The 26,763-nt window shown below is 40.8% G+C and overlaps 1 protein-coding gene across 1 annotated transcript in view; it reads right to left on the reverse strand.

The window, feature by feature from the left end:
• The window catches only part of LOC145401899 (glutamate receptor ionotropic, kainate 2-like), a 76,079-nt gene that overhangs the window by 10,805 nt on the left and 38,511 nt on the right, over positions 1 to 26,763 (reverse strand). The window contains exons 12-15 of the mRNA XM_080274005.1: positions 26,386 to 26,592; positions 24,615 to 24,699; positions 24,072 to 24,210; positions 18,487 to 18,624 (exon numbers count right to left, since the gene is read on the reverse strand). Of these exons, the coding sequence (XP_080130131.1) occupies positions 18,487 to 18,624; positions 24,072 to 24,210; positions 24,615 to 24,699; positions 26,386 to 26,592 (569 nt within the window). The remainder of the gene's footprint in view (positions 1 to 18,486; positions 18,625 to 24,071; positions 24,211 to 24,614; positions 24,700 to 26,385; positions 26,593 to 26,763) is intronic.

The raw sequence follows: 26,763 nt of genomic DNA on the forward strand, positions 1-26,763 counted from the left end.
GTAGGCCTAATCCTCTCTCTGATCTTTAATCATAATTTTCTTCGTCATCAGAACTATCTGCTATATTGACGAGAGAGAGAGAGAGAGAGAGAGAGAGAGAGAGAGAGAGAGAGAGAGAGAGAGAGAGAAGGAGAGAGAGAGAGAGAGAGAGAGAGAGACAGGTGGGATGGGGATAGGTGATAATCCGATAATTGGTGGTCAAATTGGCAACTCTACGGCGTGGCAACATGGGAAAAAAGCACTGCCACGTGTCATAGAATTCATTCAAATCGTTGTTATAATTCTAAAAAGTGATACTCAATGTACTATATGGCTTCCTTTACTATATACAGAATATAAAAAACAATTTCGAATAGCACATAGATGGGAAATAAGAGAGAGAGAGGCATGTACTACGTTGATTTGGCAGCATCGCTAGAGGTGATTCACCAGGTGGGCCCCACCCTGAACGGACTTCTTGCGGTGAAAGGACCAGTAATGATACTGACAAATGGATTGAATTGTGAATTGGTAAATACATCCCTGCCATGACTGCCACATAGATAGACAGATAAGTAGATGGAATGATAGGTTAGAATTAGTGGTGTGATAGACAGGAGGTAAATAATGATGAAGGGAGGCAGTGTATAGAATATCATGATGAGGATGAATAAAAACACAGAATAGATAATGATAGGTGCAAGCAAACTTCAGATTACAAGCAATGTGGCGGAGCTGCGTTTCTTTATATTCAGCAGAATGGACGTCTTAATTGGAGACATACCATGGAATATTTGTAATTAAGACATGACTAGACTAAGTTTCCGGATGTGAAGATATTGCTGGGAACTTGAAGCTTGCTTGTTGGCGCGGGGAAAAAAAAAAAAAAAAAAAAAAAAGCGAGAATGTACAGGAAGGAGTCAAATTTCACCGGCACTTCTCTACTAACTTTGACACTGGAAGGTCCTACGTGAATTATTTCTATGTGACAGCAGTATGAGGCACACACGATAATGAGCATGGGAAGGAAGGATACTCTCAGCTGTCTGGGAAGAAATGAGAACTATGGAAAGCTCGACACAATGCAAGCAGAGGATCGCCGGCGAATCTTTGCTCGCGGGTGTATATGGGATGGTTGGTACCGTACATGATTACGATAAGGAAACTGGTAGATGGTGATATGAAACGATAATTGATAGAGATATGGTTATAAAAATGGGGGTGGGGAATGAATAGTGGGGGTAGAGGCGGAATGACTGGCAGATAAGAGATAATCGTAGAAATTGGCAAATGATGACAGGGAGGTGTAGGTTATGAAAGCTAATTAAAGGTAGATGCTAGACAAAGCCAAGGATATAGAGAGAGATGATTAATAAAGAAAGACAGTAATGAGTGATAAAAATGAGAACGGTGATGGTAGATAAAGGTATGTATAGTAGTTAATGATAGGGTGATTGACTGGTAGATGGCGATATAGGAAGGACAGATAATGATAGATAGAATGATTGGTAGATAATGATACTGAGCAGCTGACAGGTAGACGGGATAAATAATAATAGGTAGACTGAACGGCAGATATATAGAAATGGCATAAATTAATAGGTAGACTGATTGGTTTACGACATAAGTAGAGTGGATAATAACAGGTAGATAATGACAGTTAGACTGATAGCAATGTCATAAAAAGGATAGATAATGATAGGCAGACTGACTGGTAGATAATGATACAGAAAAATGAGATAATAGGCAGGTTATGATGGGTAGGATATAATGTAGGTGACATAGGAAAGGTAGATAATGATAGGAAGATTACCTGTTATGATACGGGAAGGGTAGATACGGACAGGCAGGATATATAATAAGCAAATAGATTGGTAGATGTCGTAGCAATATAATTGTCAGAGAGAGAGAGAGAGAGAGAGAGAGAAATGTGAATGAATAATGGAGATGGACAATAAAGATGATAACGGTAAAGGGTAGATCAAAATAGGCAAAGTAGATGATAATAGATAGACGATGATGATATAATTAAAAGTTGATTAATGAAGGAATATAGAGAAGGAAGGCGCTGTATGATGAGAGGCAGAAAATTAATATCAACAGTGCAAACAGAAAATGAAGAAAGGCGTTGAAAGAAAACAATCGGCAGAGGAAGACAGGTAGACGGATATCCAGAAAGATGACTGGTAGAGAGACGATGAAAACAACTGGGTGGAATATGAGAATGATGTGGGTAGATGGTAGAAAGACTGGCAGGTGAAGATAGATAAACTGACTGGTAGATGGAGATATGGAACAGTGACTGGCAGGGAGATGGCAGGGGAAGATGAAACTGATGAGGGTGATTGGTAGATAATAATGGGTAGATTGGTGAATTAATACAGGTAGATGAAAGATAAACAAAGGCAGACAGAGAAATGAATGAAGATGAAACCGAGAGGGTGATGAAAATGCCACTTACGACAACGATGATATGGTGGTTGACTAAGTATATCAAAAGGTTAAATGACAGTGGTGTGTGTGTGTGTAATTCACCGGGTCGGTCAGGATCACCTGATGGTAGTGATCGTCAGCTTTTACCCTCCCAGAAGGAAGCTGAGAGCTCATATAGTCCGATCCAAGGGCAAGGCTGTGACCTTCACACACGCACACACCCGTCCCCTTGCTCAAGGGGGACAGTAACCACCCACTTCGTCAGTGAAACTTTTCGCAACCTAAGCGAGGCGCGAACTCCCGTCTACCAGATGGCAAGCGAGAACGTTACCACTGCACCAGCGAGCGGTGTGTGTGTGTGTGTGTGTGTGTGTGTGTGTGTGTGTGTGTGTGTGTGTGTGTGTGTGTGTGTGTGTGTGTGTGTGTGTGTGTGTGTGTGTGTAAGGTGTTTGTATGCCTATGAATGTGCATGTATCAAAGGTGAGAGAGAGAGAGAGAGAGAGGGGAGAGAGAGAGAGAGAGCCCGGTGGGGTGGGATGGCCGCGTGGCTGGGAGGCATGTGTGTGTGACGTGTGTGCGTGTCAGGCGGAACCAGGTACCGACACACACACACACACACACACACACACACACACACACACACACACACACACACACACACTTGAAATCAGTATCTTCACACATACGTGTATATTCTCTCTCTCTCTCTCTCTCTCTCTTACACACACACACACACACACACACACACACACACACACACACACACACACACACATACACACACTCGTATTCTGTGTGTGTGTGTGTGTGTGTGTGTGTGTGTGTGTGTGTGTGTGTGTGTGTGTGAGTGACAGTAATATAATCATTAAATAAATGGACGTAATAGCAGCAAGCGGCATGAGATGATTTAAATTCATGCAGCAGAAATGATAAACGTCTCAGGTGATGTGAAGGGATGAAATAACCAATACCCATAATGCATATTAATTCAAGAATCATTAGTGCTATATGCAAATAATTTCATGCAAAGTTATCTGTGTTCATGAAAGGGCACACAAAAATAAGATAGTATGATGATGATAATAATAATAATAATAATAATAATAAGAAGAAGAAGAAGAAGAAGAAGAAATCTTTATTATTATTATTATTATTATTATTATTATTATTATTATTTTTATTGTCATCATCATCATCATCATTGTTATTAGTATTATTAAGCTGTTAGTTCTAATGCCATCGCTAATACTGAAATGATAAATCTAATCAATATTAGATAACTGCAGCCATAATGTAGTATTCTACCACCGTCTATCAACACTGCAACTACCACCATCGCCAAAGCCGCAATCGCAACGACAACAGTAACAACAACAACCATTCGCGAACAAAGGTTGGAACGAATCAGTGGGTTTTATCTACCTGAAAGGCTTCCACACCAGAGAGTTAGAGAAGGGGGAGGATTAAAAGGACAAGTAGTACCTCAAAAGAGTTTATGATCCATACCGAGGAGGTACACGTATCATTGGTAACGTTTTCGGGTTTGTGTCGGTGTTCTAATGCTGCAAGAAAAATGAGCAAGATAAAAGATCTAGCCATCCACCTCTCCCACCTGCAGTGCGAGCACGAAGAAGGAAGTTCATCTTAAAAAAAATAATAATAATAAGACTAGGAAATTCAGCTAGGAGGGAGGAAACATTCCGTCTACCATTCAATCAGACCTAACAAAACATTGTCTAACCGCTTCTTGAACTGCTCTGTCAAAAGAACTGTCAAATACCCCTGTTAGCAGCCAAGGCCAGGTACTGCATATTTTGTACTGCATGTGAAGCAAATAGTCTACCTGTTGTATAATAGTGGAAACACTTCAAGTAAAGCTGCCAGCTGTGGTTTCTCGTTATGTTGGTATTCAAAACTAACACCTGGTGGGGAGTCGATGTTTTCAATTTCATGAGGGATTTTGAAGATCTTAATTGGTTGTCTGCGCAAGCGCCTAGTCTCTAACGAAAAGCAGCCCAGTGCCTGATGGATAGGATAATTTTAGTAACCCGCGCCTATACTCCCTCAAGCCTCGCAATATCCTTCTTCAAGGTGGACGTTGGAGAGCAGAACTGCACAGCATATTCCAGAGCCGTACAGAGAGAGGATTATATCCTTATATTTATACTTGAAGTACCTCTTCATATGACGTAGAAGCCTGTCCTTTTTCTCTTTTTCAAAGTAGCCTACTGTCTGGAGGACCTGAAGTCAAAGCCGATTAGTTTACCCGGGTCTTTCTCCAAGTCAGAACTGCCGATTGCATTTCCAAACTCAGAGGTCCTGGCTCCTGAATTTGCTGGACCAGTGTGCATCACTTGGCACGCGTCCAGGTTAAAAAGCATGTGCCACCATTCGGACCACTTCGAACTTCTGTCTTCTCCAGTGACAAAGTAGCCTACTGCCTCCTAGGTTTGTGTCGTCCGCAAATTTTGCATTTCAGCTGACGATGCCTACATATGTATCAGTAATGCAAATGATGAACAAAATCGGACCAGACCCTTGCGGCACACAACTTGCTACTTGTCTCATACCCAGTCAAAGGTTTATAGCCTACCCAGTAACTGCTACTGTATGGCACTGTTGGTTAGCCATTTCTCAGTCTATAACGCTGTTGCACCCTGGACTCCCAGTGCACGAGCTTTTTCTATTAGTCTTTGGTGAGGTACTGTGGAGAGAGAGAGAGAGAGAGAGAAAGAGAGAGAGAGAGAGAGAGAGAGAGGATCAAGTCCAGAATGAAACAGCAAACTGAGAGAAAAATCACTCTGGAAGCTTCTAGAAGCCATCCAGTCATCCAACGAACGAGTCTCCTATCCTTCTTACTTGGGCGCGACATCTGACCCTTGTTTTATGAGGGCTCCGATAGTGAACCAGAAGGCGTTAATTAGACTTATGCTGTTCTCGAGCTCGTCCGGGTCGTGGATGCAGGGGTGAGGGTTGACCCACTCATTCGGGGCAAGCCTGCGAACGATATACCCCATCATACCCACGTTAGTCAGAGACGGGGAGTGTGTCTTGGGTTCCAAAGTGAAGAGTAGGTGGGAGGCAAGCGTTGGTGAGCCAGCTTAACTGGGAGTAAATAAATGCCTGAAAGTGAACTGTAGATTCTTGGATGTAAAAGAGGGGCTGTCCAGCATTCAAAGCTGATAGTTGGGAGGCAAGTATGGGTGATGTGGCTCAACTTTGAGTGGACAAGACAAGTTTGAGTGTGGGGAACAAAGCATGGGAGAGAATGCCCAACTAAGAGTGGATAAAAAAGCTTGAAAGTGAATAGCAGAGGCTTGGGTGCATGAGGGTGGAGGGTGGAGGGAGGGTAATCGATCTCGAAGCTGATGGATAACAAGCGTTGGTAAGAAGGCCCAAATGAGAGCGAATACATGACGTTCAAGTGGGGGTTCAAAACTTTGCAGTCGTAGTGAGGAAAAACAGTGCTACTGAAAGCGATATCGGAGGTATGCCAAGGTTAGACTGGGAAAGAATGAGCAGAGATAAGTATGTACAGTATAGTGAGGAAATAGGCTGGGATACTGAAGACAAAAATTAGGAGCGTCAAAAAACAGGGCACATGAAGCAGATACGACACAGAAAATGAAGGGGCTTTGGAAAATGAGGAGATAAACAAGGCCAAAGAGAAAATATAGATAAAAGCTGAGATAATGACAATGAAGATAAAATCTGCGATGTGAAGAACGAAGGGAAAAAAAAGAGAGAGAGAGAGAGAGAGAAGCTTTGGAAAATGATGAAAGATAACATCATGAAAACACACCCTAAAATGGGTAGAATATGAAAGAAACTGAACAAATAAAGTGGACGAGCGAAGAATATGCAAAGAATGAAGGGGTCTTAGTCGCCACTACACTTATCAATGTGCATGGAGTACGGCGGTGTTGCCACCAGGGGAGTATTATGCCAGACTGTAGCTGCCCATCATCTTAAAATTGAAATAGAAAGTATTAAAAGTAAAGATAAGTAGCTTGTTATTTATTTGCTTCCACGTGTTAAAAGAACAGCTTGAAATGCATGGAGTAGAATATTATGGCATCAGTCGATTAGGGCGGTACTCCCAAGGTGGATGGAAAGCTCATGACAGGGAGAGTTGGATAGCTCCCATTTCATTAGCCCTCGATACTAGCTTCTGACCATTCCCTTTTACTGAACATTATTTTTTTTATTTCAGTAACACAGGGAGTAGGCCAGCACACTCTCCTATACAATTTCCTATAATTGTCAGCATTAAACTACATGCACATTACACACCACACTTCCTACTCTAATTTCAGAAGAAAAAGATGTGTTTCAACACCCAACGTCGGAGTCCCCGGAGGACGGGGGGGGGGGACATTATAGCCACCACCATCCGCCCCTCTCATGGTGACGGCCAAGTGAGATGCATGGAACCACTGTCCGACTCTTGTTCATTTCTGCAACATTCGTGGCCTTCCCTCTAATTTTCTCTCCCTTGAACACCACCTCTCTACCTCTAAACCTCACCTTTTCTTCCTCACTGAGACTCAACTGTCTGAGGCGACTGGTAGCAAATCCTTCTCTATATCCTCCTACTTTCTCTATTTTCACTTCAAAGCCAAAGGTAGCAGTTGTGTATATGTATGCAACAACATATTTTGCTGTCGTGTTCCTGAACTTGAATATTCTGAATTCTCTATTCTCTGGCTTCGGCTATCCTGTCATTCTCTGACTACATCTATTAGTGATGTGTACTCATCCCATGATTCTACTGACTATAAAAATTTCTTTGACTATCTTACTTCCAAGATGGAACATATCCTATCATTTTCTCCATTCTCTGAAATCTCAATTCTAGGTGATATCGGTGTTCACCACCACCATTGGCTCTCCTCTCCTTTCACTGATCCACATGGTGAACAAGCCTACATCTTCTGTAACCTTAATGACCTAGAGCAGCTTGTACAGCACCCTACCCGTATCCCTAAACGCCTTGGAGAGAGTTCCAACATACGTGACCTTTTCCTTACAAAAAAATCCTTCTGCTTACGCCGTTAATCTTTTCTCTCCGTTGGGCTCCTCCGGTCACAACCTCATCACCTTAACCTGTCCTATCACTCCAGTAAGGCCTGTGGACCCTCCCAAGAGGTGGCGCCTGTGACACTTTGGACCTGCTAATTGGGAGGCCCTCAGGCAGTACTTCTTTGATTTTCCCTGGAATGATTAATGTTTCCATGCCCGAGTGCCATCTGATTGTACCTCGCGCATTATGAAGGTTATTCTCCCAGGCATGGAAGCATGCATTCCTTTCTCTTATCCTGTGACTAACGTAAAAAAGAAAAAAAAAAGTCTTATCATATTTGTTCTAATGTTGTCCACAACAAGAAGACCTACAAAATGTACCAGAGCCAACCCACAGCTGAATCTCATCACTCTTGTATCTCTACCTGGAAGCATGCTAATTATATTCTTCGCTCTGCTAAGAATAATTTCATTCATACTAATGCTCTGAACTCTCCAACGCAAATTCCTCCTGCCCCTTCTGGCACCTTGCCAGAAACCTTTCTAACAACTTTACTTCATCATCCTTCCCTCCTCTTGTCCGCTCTGATGGCTCTGAAGCTAGTTTTTTTACTGAAAAAGCAAAACTCTTAGCTCAGACTTTCTCTGTCCAATTTCACCTTAGACGATTCAGGTGCTGTTCCTCCATCACTTCCCCCATCTGACTTCCTCATGTTCTTTCTGCCATCACTGGCGTCAATACTAACAAGACCTATGGGCCTGATGGGGCCTCTCCTATTATCCTAAAGAACTGTGCTTCTGTGCTTACACTCTTCCTAGGTAAACTCTTTTGCCTTCGTCATCTTGAACTTTTCCTTCTATCTGGAAGCTCTCATTCAACCTGTCTCAAAGAAGGGTGATCTTTCCCAGCCCTCTAACTATCGACCAATTGCTTTAACATTCTGTATTTCAAAAGTTTTTAAAATCTATTCTTAACAAAAAAATTTAAAGCACCATACCTATCACAGTCACCTTCCTTTCAGACTCCTGGTCATTCTCATTCGAGACTGGTGAAAGCTTTGCCACTGCATTCGACAACTCAAATTCCTTCAGTCGAGTCTGGCACAAATTTTTAATTTCCAAACTGCCCTCTTACGGTTTCTATACAGTATTTTTGTATGTGCCTTCATCTTTAGCTTCATTTCTGGTCGTTCTATAGCTACTGCTGTAGACAGCCACTGTTCATCTCCTAGAGCTATCAATAGTGGCGTTCCTCAGGACTCTGTCCTATCATCAACTCTCTTCCATCTGTTCATCAATGACCTTCTAAACTGTACCTCTAACCCTATCCACTCAAATGCTGATGACTCCCCCCTTCACCTTTCTATCCTCTTCTTGCAGCGTCCGTCTCAGCGGTTTCTTCAGCAAACAAGGGATGAGACTATGACATACTTAATGTCTAACTCGTTCATATATCTGACTGGGGTAAAAGTAATCTTGTTTTTAATGCATCAAAAACTCAATTCTTATATCTTTCGACCCGTCCTAATCCTCTGCATGAGTATCCTCTAATTCTTAACAATATCCAACTCAATCCTGCATCATCTTTGAAAATACTTGGGGGTTTCATTCTGTCGGGATTTATCTCGGAAAGATTATATTACCTCTCTTGTAAAATCTGCTTCTGAGAGATTTGGTGTGCTAAGCCGCCTCTTTGCCTTCTTTACCCCTTCACGGTTGTTGACTTTTAATCGCCCCTGCGTAGAGTACAATTCTCATGTGTGTGTGTGGGGGGGGGGGCTCCCCACATACAACTCTTCTCAACAGGGTGGAGTTTAAAGCTTTTCGTCTCATTAACTCTCCTTCCTTTACCAACTCCCTTCAACCACTGTCATTTCACCGCACTGTTGCGTCATTGTCTCTTTTCTTTCACTACTTCAATGGTCACTGCTCCTCTGAACTGTCTGCTTGCATCCCACCACCTCTACGACGGGCGCGTAGCACCCGTTTAGCAATAAACACTCATCTCTTCTCTGTCCAACTCTCTAATGCAAGAGTTAACCGTTACTCCCAGTCCTTCATATATGCAACAGGTCAACTCTGGAACTGTCTTCCTCTGTCTGTATTTCCTATTGCCTATGACCTCCATTCTTTTAAACGCGGTGTGTCCAGGCATCTCGGAATGCACGGCTCTTGAATTTGGTTCTCTGTTATCGTGTTTTCATTTTTTCTTGGAGGGAACAGTCTTGAGGGCTTATGGCCGTTGGTTCCTTCTTCTTTGCATAAAAAAAAAAAAATCACTGTTAAGTGCTGCAACGATCTACAGGTATACCTTAAACTGAAACATCATTGCTGACGGTGACGGTCGTCAGCGAAGAAAGGTGGAAGGATAACTCCCAGCATTTTTAGAAGCTCTTTCAGCTAATAGCTTCCGTAGTTTTAATGTATTGTGAAATAATTGAAACAAATTTTTGCAACAAATTTCTTATGTATATATGTATATATGCGTTTATGTATGTATGTATGTAAGTATATGTGTAGATAAATAGAAAGAAAGATAGACAGGATATAGACGGAGATGGATAGATAGACAGATAGATAGAGAGAGAGAGAGAGAGAGAGAGAGAGGGTATCTTTAGTCAAATAAATAGAGGCAACCGGAAGTCTGGGATAATGAAAGCCAGCATCAATACGTTTCTTTTCTCTGCCTGAGGAGTTTCTCAACAAATCTGCCAGCTACCACTTCGCTTCCCCTGTCCCTGCCCCCCCACTCCCCCCGACACCCGTCATTCGTATTGTCAATTTTCACTAAGCTACAGTTAGCTGCTGAATTACCCAGCTATTCACGATTGAAATTTATCAATTTCATATGTAACTCGGATGAAACAGTGTTCAGATTTATTACCGATTAGTTCTACCTATGAGTTCTTCCCATAAAGAAGCCATAGGCGAAATTAGCTGGGAATTAGAAGCGGTGCCAAGGCACAGTAAACCCGTCCCCGGTAGTCATTTTAATGCTGACGTATAAACACAGCAGAATATCTAGTCAAAGATCTCGCATATCAAATTTGGAGTAAATCGGGAGAAAATTGACGATTTTTATGGCCATCAGAAATTTTTTGGTCCGACCCACCTGACGTTGACTCCCCTGCCGTTAACGGGGGGATGACCCCCCTGATGTAGTGAGGCATGTTATAGGATGCAGATTTGAAAGATGCACCTTTAGATTTTGGTTTCGTGTCGATATGACGAATTTGAAAGAGTTATGGGGATTTTTTTTTTTTTTTTTTTTTTTTTTTTTTTTTTTTGCCCTACAGCCTGGGCCTTGGCCCAATTTGGCCCAAAATTTAATCACGTGATCAGCTCATAGCCCATCATCCCCGTAATTTTAGTCAAAATCGCACAAGTAGTTTTCGCGTCAAGTTGTTGATGGACAGACAGACAAACAAACAAACAGACAGAAACCGAGTGAAAACAATACCCGCCCCCGAGCCCCTCCGGGGCAGGGCCGGGTAATAAATCTCAGCTCTGTTTCACTCATGTTTACTTCCATCTCCTTCCTAGGCCTGTCAAAATTTCTGTACTTTTCACGTTCCAGCACTTCCATGCGAAGCCAAATATTCATGCTCTCCCATAATTTTAAAACGAAGGGAGACAGGACATGCAGTAGTTTGTCACGAAGTGGCAACACCGTCACATCCTTATGTTTCCCCAGTATAAAACTAGTGGAGGGGGACTTATCCTTCATTACTGATTACACTCTTCTGAATAAGAAAGAATAAAAAATAAATCGAAGTAATGAAGGAAGAGGAGAAAAAGCACTGGGAATTGGGTTTAACATGTTACTGTACAAAGAAGGCAATCAATTTTACTGGTTGTTGGGGGATAAAACAGTCGGGTCGGGCTTGTAAAACAGAAACTTATGACACTTCCAGGTAGCAAAATAATGACATTAATATTCATAAAGTCGCTCTAGGTAGTGTCGGGTCTGAAAAGCCAGCTACTGATGTTTTCGTTCTGCCCGAAACAATGTCGGGGAAAAAAAAATGAAAGCATAATATGAAGGAAGAATGGAGAAAGAAAAAGATAAAATAACAGCCGATACTGTGAGGATAATAATTTTGGGAAGAAAAGTAACAAAGGCGTTAAAAAAAAAAAAAACAATAAAACAGATCATTCCAACAGGCAGAAAGCATAAATTAAAACACACGGAATACATTATGAATTAATAAATGAAAAAATTGATAAAGACATTTTGCGATTTGAAAGGTAGCAAATATATTACGTAACGTCATTTACAAAGAAGTTCATTTTTTTTAGAGCTATGATTTAGAATTTTCAGTACTCCTTTCAGCTAGTTGTGTCATATTTTTCATCACAAGAAAAAAATACTGCTTATTAAGACTGCAAATTTTGCAAGGGAGCTGACGATGTCCACACCTGTGTCACTGATGGAAACGATAAATAAAAACAGACCTAGAACTGAACCCTGGGGCACCCCACATGTAACTGATGCCCAGCCGGCGATTTCCCATACAACTACTATCTGGCGCCAGTTGGTCACTCGGTTTTCAGTGTATTCAGCAACTGCTCCAAGCTGGTGAGTTCTTGATGTTAACCTTCAGTAAGGTGCCTCATCGAAGGCCTTCTGGAAATCTAGGTAAAGGAGATTGGTACCGATCATGTTCAGAAAGTAAACATTGCAAGAGGTAAAAAAAGGAATTCCATCGCCTGAAGTCATGCTTTTAAGTCATACAATACCTTATTTGACTCTAGATTATCTACAATCCTCTATTTACATGTATACTTTCCAATACCTTCCCTGCCACAATCGTAAGTCTGATTGGGTGGTATTTTCCCGGACGATGGCAGTCACTTTTTTTAAAACATGGGAATCACATTTCCTTCATTTCAGTCCGGCGGAACTTATCAAGCCAGCTACTTACTGAAGAAAGTAGACAGGTGACAGATCACTTGGTCATGTACTTTTCTCAGGACCCTTGAAAAAAGCTCATTATCATGGGGAATTATGTTGGCATTCTCTTGTCGGACACTTTTGCTGTGGTAAGCTGAATATTCTCTATATTTACATCTTCATGAATGAACCCTGGCTCAGGGATGCCATCTTTCGCCTCTTGAGTAAACAATGATGAAAACTGGGAATTCAGAATGTTTGTAATATAATAATCAGACTTTCGCAAAACTCCCTTTGTATCATGCAGTGAGCCAGTCTTGATCCTGATAGGGTTGCTATCGAGTTCCTCATCGTGTTTAGCCTTGTCTGTGACCGACTTCGCTCTCTACTGCAGGCGAATGTCGTCACTCTGAATTGTTAGGTTTCCAATTTTTTGTTTTCTCCCTGACTGCTGCCTCTGTTTTACTTGTAAACCGATTGGGTTGGGAAAATGGTGATCCAACTGGCTTAGAGGGCAAAAAGATTGTTTGCAATGCCATAATTGTCTCAGATTGAATACCATGATTCATTCAGACTCTGGCTCATTTTCAGATGTATTTCACACACTCCCTCCCAAAGGTAGCAAAAGTTTGGTCTCTATGTCAGATCTACTATGCTGCTGAAGTCGGACTCTAAATTAGGTACGCACAACCAGAACCTAATTAGGTTATGGTCACTTCGTCCTAAAACCCTGTCTACAGCCAGGCTGGAAACAAGTTCCTCTTCTGTGGTGAACACAAAAGCTAGCATAATTCTCATCCTTGTCGGCTCGGTAACTCACTGGGTGAGGAAAGCTTTTTCAGCAAGGTCCTCCAGTTTTCTTGCTGCAGCTCTCCTATTTTATCAGTCTGTCCAGCTAACGTGACAGTTAAAATCGCCAAGGATAACTCTTCTTTTCCCCTATTAGTTCACTGACCATCGTCATCCATGAGTTGGTGTGGCTGAGGGTAGGTACTGTAACAACGAACCCGTACACATCCACTCCCGCAGTGAGATCCACGCTTGATAGTACTTCTTGCCCTAATCCGACTTTGTAGGCCACAGGATCCAGGCAGTCCCAGACACACAGTGGTGTCTCTCTTCCCGCACTATCGTACTGGTCCCTACGAAATAGGTAGGGATATATAATATAATTCTGCAGCAAAAAGTCCCTCCTACTTTCATCAATCTACGACTCCGTAAATATTCCCAAGTCCTCTTAGTCGCTACCAAAGCCCCAATCTCGCTAACCCTGATCTCTGTTTGACCTGACAATGACATCTTTCAGAGTAAACCTAAATTTTTTTCGTCACTTTAGAAATCCTGGTTCTATCTTAGTAAAAATAAACAAATAAATAATTCATATCTCGCTTATTTGTTTTGCCTAAATCTGATATCATCTTCGTATAGAAAACTAGGCTACTTGTGTGTGATGCCATTTTTTTTTTTAATAACCAAACTGATTCTCCCACTGCATTTATCTATCTATCTATTGCCAGACGCCTTAATCCTGTAAGGGGTGGCCACAAACAAATCGCCTCCATGTCGCCCTGTCCCCCGCCATTTCACTGGGCTGCTCCCAGCTCACACCTTCCTCTCCTACTGCGTCAAAGGCATTATTAAAAAAAAAAAAAAAAAACATCATTTAGTTCAAATTTGAGGTTTTATCTCACTTGATTTGTTTAGACTGAATGTTCGAGAACGCAGTTCTATTCTACTATCATTCTAGAGTCCATTACTATAAGTTTATTTTTTCAATATTATGTGTAACAGTAATGTTTCGGGGGAAAAAAAAAATGAACATGGTGAGGCCAACTGTGAGAGCAGTGCTCGCACCGCCTGCCAAACAGCGATGTGGACAGATACGGTTCCTTCTCTTGGGATCAGATCATTGGCGTGGCCAGGTTTCTATAAATGAAAGGACCAAGCTGGGTCCTAGACCAGTTGGGTGGCCTTGTAGCTACGACACTCGTCAGACAACTTCTTAAAAGCAATCTAATACAGAAAAGTCCTCCTCATCAACATTTTTCTGCATGATGTCTGATTTGCTGTTACGATCCATTATTTTACAGAAAACTTACTTATTATAGTTCCATTGCTGTCTATGACGTTGATCTGCCAGTTTCCCCCAGTTCGTAGTATCAGTTACATGGAAAATGGAGCAAATGTTCGAGCGAACGAGTTAAAAACTATACTATGCTACAGGTAGGGAGTACAGCATAGCAGCAAAACTGAGTTATCTAGGAAGCTATAAAAGTTACGTCGGATCTTCGCATATCGTCGGCAAGCTTGTGAAAAAGTAATAGGCGTCATTTAAAGTAGCTTTTCTCAAAATTCGCCCCCATACTGTATCTGTGAGAAAAGCCAAAAGCTCCAAAACTGAGCACCAAAACGCAGTTATCTCAGAAACTATGAAAGCTACAGCGGATCAAAGCACATCGTTGGAAAGCTTACGAAAAAAAATAATCAGTGATACGTATGGGACTACTGTATTCTCAAAAGTCCCCATCATATTACTGAAAAACAACGAAAAGTGCTGGATGGTACGCCAACACTGTAGCCTCTTATATCGGGAACTATAAAGCTATTGGCTGACCTACGCAAATCGTTGAACAGCTTATGGAAAAGTGGTAGGTGTTAATCAAATGTTTTTTCTCAAAATTCGCCACCATACTGCCAAAAAAAGGGGGCGGGGCACCAAAATGAGCACTAACACTCGGTTACCTGGGCTTTTATTAAAACTACATCAGACCGATCCACATCAGTAGAAAACCTGTGGTAATGCAGTAGGTGTTACGTGGTTGTCATGTTTTTTGCCAACATACTGTTAAAAAACAATGAGCACAAATTTAGAGACGTGTGCAACTTTGTATGCTTTGGCATAGGTTCCAAGGCCCCTAAAATGATAGCATGTACATTCTGAATTAAGAAGGATAATTTCAAAGAACGAATTAATAACAGGCAAGTGGGATGGCACATTTCTTTTAGCGGAAAAAAAAAAAAAAACAGCAAGTTTGCATGCTCGAAGACGTTCCACATTTTAAAGTGCATGCCCGTCACTTATATCCCAGAACACATCTCTGACTTAATATGAGGACTGTAGATATAAAGTTTTATAAGCACTGAACTTCTTATTTGACTGACAATACATAACCTTACAAGATAATTATCAAAATGAACTTAAAGTGGGCGTATTTCATACTCCAACCAAAATTCGTATTCAGGGTAGTCAGAATTTCAGAATCAAAACAATACCAAGCAAAATCAGTAATGAAAACAGTCCCGCAAAGCATGACATCCGGCCACATCCCTATGTAACAGCGCCATTTTGGCTTCTGGTCCGTTCTACTTGAGAACTGTCCTGAATCTGAATGTTTGTAAGCCTGTGTTGGCTATGTTAGGTCATTCGGTAGCCAAATCCAGCTGACAAACACGAACAAGTGAACTGAACTGACCAAGAAGCAAATTGGCGTAATGTTCAATGAAAAAAAAGAAAAGGAAAGAAAGAAAGAAAAGAAGGAAAAGAAAGGATGCTTCGGTACCTAGGAGCAACGTCGGCGCCCTGGCAAAGAAAGGTGGCAATGACGAACCAGAGAGAGTTGATGAGGTTGAAACAGTTCTCCAGTTCCTCAGGTTCATCTATACAGGGGTACGGGTTGGTCCATTCCTCGGGGGACATCCTGGGACATTCTCATCATCACTATCATCATCATCACCATAATCACCACTAGTCGAAGCTTTCAAAATACACAGTAGCCATTATTTTGGGGAACAGAAGTGGTTGCATCAGCCTTTCACCGACACATTTTAACTCTTCCCGAAGCTACAAAGAAGAGATATGCGCGTTCTCATTTATGAACCAAGAATGTGAAAAAGTCTATAACTCAGCGTGATAGTAATAGCAACGCCGGTGATGATGTCACTTTGGCTTCACAGTGACAACTCTCTATTTAACCCCTCGAGCCCGGGATCCTGAATGTATTCTATCTCCTGACGATTTTATTCCCCTCAGGACAGAATCTTTTCAGTGGAGGAATAAACCCCTTCCGTATGAGAAGCCTTTCTGAAATTGAATATAATAATCTCGTAACAGCATGTATATAATAAAAAGGACGTCATTCGTATTCAAGGGGTACTTTCTCCCTGATCCTACATGAACTTATCCCCTTCACCATGATGACGTCTTGTTTATTTCATTCTTGCCAACCCCAAATGGTTTTATGCAGATCTGGAGAGTTTTCGAACTGGAGGAGTTAGATATAGCCTTCATTAACCTCTTCAGTAAAAAAGGCATCTTCTCAAAAGTGTATACTTAAATCGTCTGGTAATCCAGTATTAAGTATGTGAAATAATTTTATTTAATCTTGAACCTTGCGGACGAATTAGTTATTTGTCAATCTGTTCCAAAGGTTCAGAACTAAATTTCACATCGGTAACAACTGTTTTCCTGTGGCTTGACATACTTGACCGTATTCCAAGAGCCACTAAGATTCCATAACAACTCTTCCATGGCAATGTATTCTACACATTACTGTATACCTCAATATCCTCTTGTATGTGTTGCACTGGTGCAACGTATATCGATTCTATGAATATACTGTATGTACTATATAATATGCAAGAGAATGTGTCGGTGAAAAATACTACATTATATAAATCGCTGGAGGGATACTACGAAGCCTCCAGTGCAGCCTCTGTCTGAAATACAGTAGCCCTGTGTGCTGTCTGCCTTCTTAAATATAGGTTACAGTCTTCATTGAAATGCTATTTTATACTGTACATCTGATTTTGCCATAACGGTCGTTCCTGTATTATTTCATCTCATCTGTATATGCACTTCACTACCTCATTTCGGCAATGCTTGGTAAGGATGATGTAAAAATAAACACATTTTTCGTACTGGAAAAGGAACGTTTAACAGCCACTTGTTCTCGCTCATGCATGAAGCAGAAATAACGTATTTTTTCCCCTAAGGCATCGCTGACAAATACACACTTACTGCCCTCAACTTCAGATTGCTGCACTACCACTACAACTACCACATATTTCTACAGAAGTTTAACAGATGGAAGCAATGCCACTGAAAACAAATACGCCATCAATTTAAAGATAATTAAGAAAACTTGGTAAGTCTATGGTAAATGAGCTAAAGTAAGCAAACGTGACTATTGCTCAGTCTAAGTTGTTATTGTATATTTTAGTTATTAATTATAAAATGGGGTAAGGGCTCTCGTGAACGTCGAATAAGCACTGGTATCTAAGAAAATAAAAAGTAATACAGCGTAAACTAATCTAAACTAAAGTTCGAAAGAAGCAAAATTATCTGAAAATAGAAAACGCAAAATATGATTAGTGCTGAAAGGCAACAAGGCTGATTATTCTAAAGCTGAAAAAATGGTTGGTGAGTCTGTGAACATGTAGAGATGTCAACTATTCTGCCGAACTGCTGCTAGAGAGTGCAGGAAGAGAATGCGAATAGAGAGGGAGAAAATTTATGTATGTAAAATGGAGACAGAAAAACAAGAGGTGCCAAGAGACGCCAGACTGTAGGAATGACATGATAACAGCTGAACGGAGATCCACTGACGGACTGAGAAACATACAAAAAGACATAGCTGAACACCAAGCAAGCAAGTGATATATTGGAAGACAGCAAAGTAGACAATTAATGACAGATTCACAGCAATAGATCACATAGGCCTTTCCATCCGATGATATATTAGTAATTCTTGCTAACACTAGATGATTTTACCCAGCTTAGGAGAGATTATTTTAAACTGAACCAAATACCTCTTCTAATCTGGAAAAAATAATGCAAGCTAAAGAGAGCAAGAATAAAATTAAAAGTACATCTTCATACTACATGGGACGGAAGCCTTGTGATCCACAATTAGTTACAAAAATAAAGGAAAACTACACATAACAGACTGCTATGGGATGACAGAAGAAGCCAGAGAAAGACAGAGAAAGCCAGGAAGACAGAATAACACAAGGCAAGACCGCAAGTAGATAGAATACGCAGGATTAAAGCCACAGACACAAGCGGAGAGGACGCGTAACAATGCGAAAGATAATCCATGGAAGGTTCGAAAGTGAACCTCAGAGAGAGAGAGAGAGAGAGAGAGAGAGAGATGTCCTACTTGGGAGCAATGTCGGCGCCCTGGCAGAGGAAGGTGCCAATAATGAACCACATGGAGTTGAGCAGTGTAAAGCTGTTCTCCAGTTCCTCAGGCTCCTCGATACACGGATACGGGCAGTCCCACTCGTCCGGTGCCATCCTGCCAGGTCACCGGGTCAAGGCGGGTAAGGGAGGGTCACTGGGTTGCTTGTTAGTGGTCAGTCTGAGTCACTAGGGCTTGTAGTGGGTCATCTGAGTTAGTTCGAGATCACCAGGTCTAGGCGGGTCACTGCTTTGCTTATTATATGTCAGTCTCAGTCACTGAAACTTGTCACAGGTCATTTGGATTAATTGAACGTCACTTCAGGTCAGCACAGGTCATCAAGAGTAATTGGCCGGTTACTGATGCTTGTTGCAGATCAGTCTGAGTTACTGATGCTTCGTACAGGTCAATTTCAATCAGTGGAGTTTGTAATATGTCAGTCTGAGTTAATGGTGCTTTTGCAATATTCCGCTAGGAGTCAATGGGGTGTTTGTTAGAGGTAAATTTGAATTTGTTTGAGATTACCGGTTTAGTGCGGGAAATCAAGGGTCACTGTAGGTCACTGGAGTGCTTGTTAAGGGTTAATCTGAGTCACTGGGGCTGGTTACAAGTCATCTGGGTTTATTAAAGGCCACCCAAGTTCAGTTCAGATTAGTTCGTATCTCTGAGGCTTGTTATAGGTCGTTCCAGTTTGTTTCAGGTAAAAACAGATTATCATAGATCATTCTACAATTCTAACGTTTATTACAGGTCACCCCAGACCAGTACAAATCAGTCTAGGCCACTTGGGTTTATTACACTTCATTTGGGTTTGTTCCAGTTCACCTTGGGTCAGTATAGGTCATATATCAAAATGCGTACTAAGACTTGCTACGCTGGGGCTTCTCATGGGTCATCTAGGATCAGTATGCAAGTCACAAACATTGATAAAGGCCAGAGGGAGTCACTGGGGCTTGCCACAGATTACCTTAAGTTAGTACACTCTGGGCCAAAAACAAGTCACTGGAGACTGTTATAGGCTTTCCCATGTTAGGACAGGTCACTGGGAGATTTAGATGTCACTAGCGATCGTGTCTGGTCAAAAGAGATCACAAATGATCACTGCTGGTCGAGATGGATGGATACAGTAGATCTCTTGGATGCTGGTCTGTGAGGTCAGGACAAGCACTGAAGTACAATATACGAGTAGGTCAACACAGGTAACAACATAATTCACACCAGTACACGTGAGGTCAAGATAGGTCAGGAAGGCAGGGCAAGGTTATCAAAGGTCGGATGAGGTTACATAAGCTGGGGGGGATAACTGCAAGTTTTATAAAGGTCAACTGCGGGTCACAAGGTTTACTAGAGGTCAGATAAGGTCAACATCAGATTGTCAACTATAGGTCAGTTAAGGCTAACTGAGATCAGATAAGGTCAGTTAGTCAGTCATGGTCAATTACAGGTCATTTAAAATCATTTTAACCCCTCTGCCTCGGTATAATTGCATCACCTGTGTTCTTCCCAAATAAGGATTTTCAGATCTTTCAAAATCCATCTTTTGTCTCACAGAATGGTATAATACACTGAATAAAAAACTGCATTTGCTTACATTATACAGGCATTTTCTTGGCTCTTGAGGCACATTTAGCTTGTTCTGCTTAGTTAACCGACTGCTGATTCAAGCAAGACGCACTAATTTCGTTTTATAGTCACTTTGATTTTATAACAATTAATAATTATCAACAATGCACCACAAACACTGTCACTGAATATTAAGCAGTACTATTTCAAGTGAAACACATAACTGGGCTATTATGTATTATGTTGTGTGCATTAACTCATTACAATACGTATTTACTTGGGTTAAAAACAAATGCAAATTGCATATAAATACGTACAAAATTATCACAAAGTTCTATAAATTTACTTCACTAATTTCTCACGTACTGTATTTCTTATTCCACTGTCCTGCTAATACTGATAACACACTTGTGTGTCAATAGATAGGCTACACAAACGTTCCTTCCCTTAGCATTTAAAGGTGTCTGGGGACGCATAGCGGGATGTGGAAGCTTTAGGAGGAAGATTGACGTAATATCTCTGCACCAAAAATGTAATTAACAGGGTTCAAGCAGTGGTGTGAAATCATGTCAAATACACTACACCCACAGTGCAGCCCCTCCCGCCCTCATGGTGTATTTACCATACCTGCAGCAGAGAGGTTATGGTTAAAGTGCCTGGTACGTCAATGACAGGACAGATAAGAGCATTACAGGACATATTAAATACAAGTCATAAAATGTCACATACAGGTCAAAACAAGTCACTGAATTTAAAAGCATATCAGTTTAAGTCAAAACAGGTCAAACGAATTCACAGCACGTCAAATACGGGTTAAAACACGTAACGACATGCCAAGTGCAGATCAAAACAAGTGACAGCATATCAAGTACAGATCAACGCAAATGCCCCTGTAACACAGAACCCTGGCCAATTCCCTCATTATTACATTCAGATCCTTACATGATTCAAGCACCCCATATGGCGGAATTGGACTTGGAAAATTTACAAAAAAATCAGAAATTAAAACAATGTGAAAAAGGTAGCAGAAAAAATTTCATAATTATGTCCTTCCTCATTTTCTGGTCACCAAGCTCCGTTTTCTGTATGGGACCCTCATAAAACGATCAATATCCTGCAAATCTGAAGAAACTAAGAGAAGAATTAATCAAGCGAACAAGATCAATGCAATATTCGTCTAGTTCTCCTTTACTGTCCTCCATTTTCCTCTGCTTCTTCCGACGACATGTACTGCAATCCTAAAAATATCATAAACAAAACCATGTGGAATGCAGGCACAGTCCACAAATTTTTTCACACATATGTATTTATCTTGTCTCTATTATATACTTGTATATTTGGAGGTCTCTGAAAATAATAAGTTTGAATTAGCCACTGAAAACTAAGGTTAATTTTCGAAGTTGTCGCCGCTTGTAACTGAGCCCTGTAATATCAATAAATACTCCTATTTAAATATATGAATGATTACCGAATACATAATCATATAATAATAATGACTTCCTATGTGATTACTGAGTATGCTAATATATCATATTTAGGTGGCAATTAAAACTGCATTTTAACTACATTAAACATACATGGTCCAATTAACAGACAGCTGTATTCAAAAGTAACCAATTTAACCAATATTTATAAATTTCTATCGACTACAGCATTATTCTGGCAATCATTTAACAGTCATAACTAAATCATGCAGACCTACTTTGCATATACTATAACTTAATCCACAAGTAGCATTTTCGTGCTGCTAGTTTAGGGGATCAAGAAATTTCTGCACCAGTCACGTCTCAGGAAGCCACGGGTTGCAACTGGTTGTGACCGCTCAAATGGCAACACGAAAATGCGGCTTTAGGTTAACCTACCCTAACCTTATCTAACTCAACAAATCTTAATCTTATCATATCAAACCTATTGCAGGCTAACTTAACTTGCCTGCCTAATTTAATCCAGCCATACCTAACGTAGCTCATTCTAACCTCATTCATCATTCATTCATTGCCAGACGCCATGTGTCCCAAACGGGGTGGCCAAGGGCTTAGAGTTAATTGTTTTACAGGGAGGGGCACTAATCCTCCACCAACCCCACTTGACACGTAGGGAGATATCATTCTAACCTTATTATATTAAATCAATTCCTGCCTAACTGACCTCTCTAATCTAACTTAACCTAACGTAGGTTCTTTAACGTAAAACCAATTTTTCCTAATATGTACATATTTCTAATCAATCAGCGTAATGTTATAAACAGCCTAACCTAATTTAATTCATCCTAACTTAACCAAACCTATTCTTTCCTAGCTTAACCTAACCTGATCTGATGATTTAACTAATACAGATCGAACTAACCAAACCAAGCTAACCTCAATACAATTTAACCCTAACCTTATATCTGTCCTAACCTAACCTAACCTAACGTCCTGACGAAATCATACCAAACCAAACCTGACCCTCTTTGCTCTAACTTAACCTAACCCAGACTAATCAAACATACCCTGCCCTACCGTAACCACAACTGAAATTACCTTAACCATTTAAACCTAACCTTACTTAACATAACCTGATCCATTCTGACCTGCCCTCACCTGACTTAACCCAACAAAGCACAATCAAAGTTAACTTAATGCAGCTGAAACTCACACTAACCTGAGCTGATCAAATCACACTTGACCATACCTAACCCCCATTAACCAAACCAACCCACTTCTACCCTACCCTATCCTACCTTACCTTACTATACCCTATCCTACCATGCCCTAATCAAACCGAACTGAACCTGACACCACCTACCTTAACTCGATCAAGCCAAACCTAATCTGAGCTGGCCTAACGAAACCTAACACAAGAAAATCGACTCTAGTCCAACCTAAGCAAACTAGACCTAAATTAACCTAACCATCCCAATCAAACCTTACCTTCCCAAACCTAATTCATGCTGACCTATAACCAAACTTATCTAAACTTAATCTAATCTATCCCAACCTAGCCTAACTTAACTAAATCAAGCCTACCCTAACCTAACCTAATCTAACTTTACCCAACATAACCAAACCAATCCAAATACAACCTAAGCCCGTAGCCAGGACTTGAAATTTGGGGGGGGCTTTATTTTTTTATACTCTTCCTTCCACGTATATTTCGTCTAGAATGTATTGTATAATCATGTAATGAACTAAATATATGCTGCATTATACTGGTGCAAGCACTAAAATCAGATGAAACCAGTTTTTTTGTACCAAAATAAACGTTCAGAAAATTGCAGGTTAAAATATTTTAATGATAAATATATTTCATAGATTTCAAGATATTTTCCATAGCTTCATAGCTTTTTCAACTTTCGTAAGTTTCAACTCGTACCTTTTCAAAGCTAATTATAACTTTGGCAGTATTAACAATTTGCAAACTGGCACTGATATTGCCAACGAGGTTACTACAAGATGTGCTTACCTGATAACTCGTCCCACTGAGTACTGTTTCGCACTGTCGGTTGAGTGACTCTACGCTGCACCCACTATCTGTGCCAGGCCCAGACTGCCAAGGTGGTAGGCTTCACGGTGTTTTCGTAGGTAGGCTATAAGTTTGAATTTGAAATGGTGTTGCGCAACGTTTTCCTAGCGGCACATGCCAAATTAACATGCAAACCGTTGCTGCACTGATACGGTTCATTCAACCATGACCGGGTTCAACTAAATTCCAGTCTAAAATCTATAACCTATATCAGCTTATTTTGCAATCATGAATTACATCAACCAAAATTATGTTAACCGTCATTAAACATGAAGCTTTATAGAATCAAATCATGTGTCATGAATAAGTAGTATATCTGGCTTGAATTTTCGTATATTTTCACGGTTTGTGTGTAAGCAAATCATATACGCTTCTAAGTGAAAAACTTCTGGGGGGCTAATGAGTTTTTTTGGGGGGCTAAGTCCCCCATAGCCCCCCCGTGGCTACGGGCCTGATCCTAACCCGACTTAACCTGATCCAACCCCCTTTAACCTCACCTGGCCAGAATGAAGAGCAGCACCGAGACCCCAAGGTAGGCGGTGGCCATGTATATCCACACATCGAAGGAGAAGGGCGACATGAAGGAGAACAGACTCGGGGACTTCTTCTGCGGCTTTGTGAAGATAATGCTGATGCCTGGATAAAATAAAACAGGAATGGGTCACGTACGTCCTTTTAACACCCTGATTTATATATTAGGGATCGGACTAAACATTTGCGCATTCAGTGTTAACCCCTTCGACTCTGATGATGCATTATGATATTTCTCAAGTTTCCAGACGATTTTATTCAACTTCAGAAAGACCTCCCGTACTGAGATTACTGAAAACTGCATCTAAACCCTCTAGTTCAAAAAGTTTCTCTTCAAATGAATAAAAGCGTCTGGGGATGGACTGGTTAAAAGGCAAAGTACGTCACTGTTATGAAGGGGTTAATGATACGCGAGTAGGACATTCTTTTAATACTAAGGCTGTGTCATAGAAAGAACATTTAGGTCAGTGCTCTCTCTCTCTCTCTCTCTCTCTCTCTCTCTCTCTCACCAAGGTTCATGAAGGGCATGCTGAAGTCGACGGCCTCTGCTCTCTGTGCGGTGATGGTGAAGTCTACGATGCCCAGGTCCGCGTTCTGATGTCAATGAGGAAGAAATAAAGACTGACGTTAAAGTATTCGTCTTTCTTCCATTCTTTCCTTATCTACTTCCCTCCTTCCTTGCCTACCATTCTTATTTCCATCCTTCTTTCCTTCCTGAACCATTTCTTCTTTACATTCTTTCCCTACTTCCTTCACTTTTATTGTTTCCCTCCTTCCTTACTGAACAATATCTTTCTCACATCCTCTTCCTAACTGTCCGTCTTTCAAAAATGAAATTGCATCAAGAAAGCTACCTCCCTCCACCGTTTTTCATTCCCTCCTTTTCTTCCTTCCTTCACTCATTCCTGAACCATCTCTTCCTCACATTCCTTCCCTACCTATAACTCATTCCAGTGAGAAAGTGCATCTGTCCACGGTCTTTTTTGTGTCACTTAGTTATGTCTGGCTAAGACAACCCAAAACACGACAGCCACAAGGAAGGCACGAGTCATCAGTCTTACTGTAGTCATCCGTTATCCTGTCAACATTGAAGTGCTCTTGGCCGAAGTCCTGAATAAATAAAAATTTTATTGTCACACTAGTTCTTGACAATACATATTGTCAAGAACTTGTGTGACATATTAAAATCTTAATTTATTCAGGACTTCAGCCAAGAGCATTTCAATGTTTCACTTCTCGGAATTTCTTCATAAAACCATGCATTTTACTTTAAGTCCTAAACCTTGTAGGGTTATAACAACACTATACGGTTATTCATAACTTTCTTGTAATCTATCTATCTATCTATATACCTAGGCTGCTTCCCCCAAGGAAAGGGAGGTAGCCGAGACAGGACGACTCACTCTCCATTTACTCATCCATTCAAACACATTCATTCGCATCTTAGCCCCAAAGGGGAGAACGGACAGATCCTCACCGCATCACACCGCACAAGGGTCAACTGCGCAATGCAAGCAGTGACATCCACAGCAGGGCCCGACAGCAGAACTGGTTTACCCCTGCCACATCATAACAGACCCATCCCCTTACCCGCACCTGACCTGACTAGCTGATCAGACCAAATGCGGGAGAATATCCCCTCAGGGCTGCGTCATCACTTATTCATTCACAATTTCTCTCCATTTATTTCTGTCACGCACAGCCACTCTTCCTTGCTCAACAGACATCCCTCTCGCATCCAGCGCTCTCTTCATATATATATATATATATATATATATATATATATATATATATATATATATATATATATATATATATATATATGTGTGTGTGTGTGTGTGTGTGTGTGTGTGTGTGTGTGTGTGTTATAATTATGAGGAAGAGAATCACCAGGGCTTGTACAAACATCTTCGTTTTTATTGGCTAACGTTTCGGTACAAGACTTCTACCATCTTTAGAGCATAAAAGGAGATAAATGACTATACTGTACATGTAATAATCTTCCCTACAGTATTATTGTGATAAGAAATAAAAATGTGATAAAAACAGAGCTCTCATATCTACATAATATCTACATAAGAACCTTAAGGCGAAAAAGTGCAAAACGGACAAATTTGGTTTGAATTAACCTACTTGAAGATGATAACATCGAAAAATTATTCCAGGAAAAAAAAAAAAAATCTCAAGTATGGTCTCTCTCTCTCTCTCTCTCTCTCTCTCTCTCTCTCTCTCTCTCTCTCTCTCTCTCTCTCTCTCTCTCTCTCTCTCTCTCTCTCTCACCTGTTCTAACAGCTGCTTCACTATACCGTTCCACTCGCCCGTCTTGCTGTCAATGTTGCCATACTTGCCGTCGGGAGAAACCGTAAACTTCACTTTGAATCCTTCCAGCTCTGCAATCTTCTTGACCAAATCAACGCAGAATCCTTCGTATTTGTCATTTTCAGTCAACATATCTGTACTCTTTTTTTCCATGGCGTAGGGTTTGGTCTGTTGGGGTTAGATATACGTAGTTCATTATACGGATTGATTAAGTATATTCTTCAATAACATTCTTTTATACCTTATTAATATAGTTGTACTATCGGCAGTTGCATCAATAATATATAGCAGGATGCTGAGGTGTCATGCGTAGAATAAATCGTTTAAGTGGAAGTGGTA

Source organism: Coenobita brevimanus, chromosome 57, assembly GCF_032717465.1.
Source record: "Coenobita brevimanus isolate Jiangsu-jjx chromosome 57, ASM3271746v2, whole genome shotgun sequence".
Classification (NCBI taxonomy): Eukaryota; Metazoa; Arthropoda; class Malacostraca; order Decapoda; family Coenobitidae; genus Coenobita; species Coenobita brevimanus.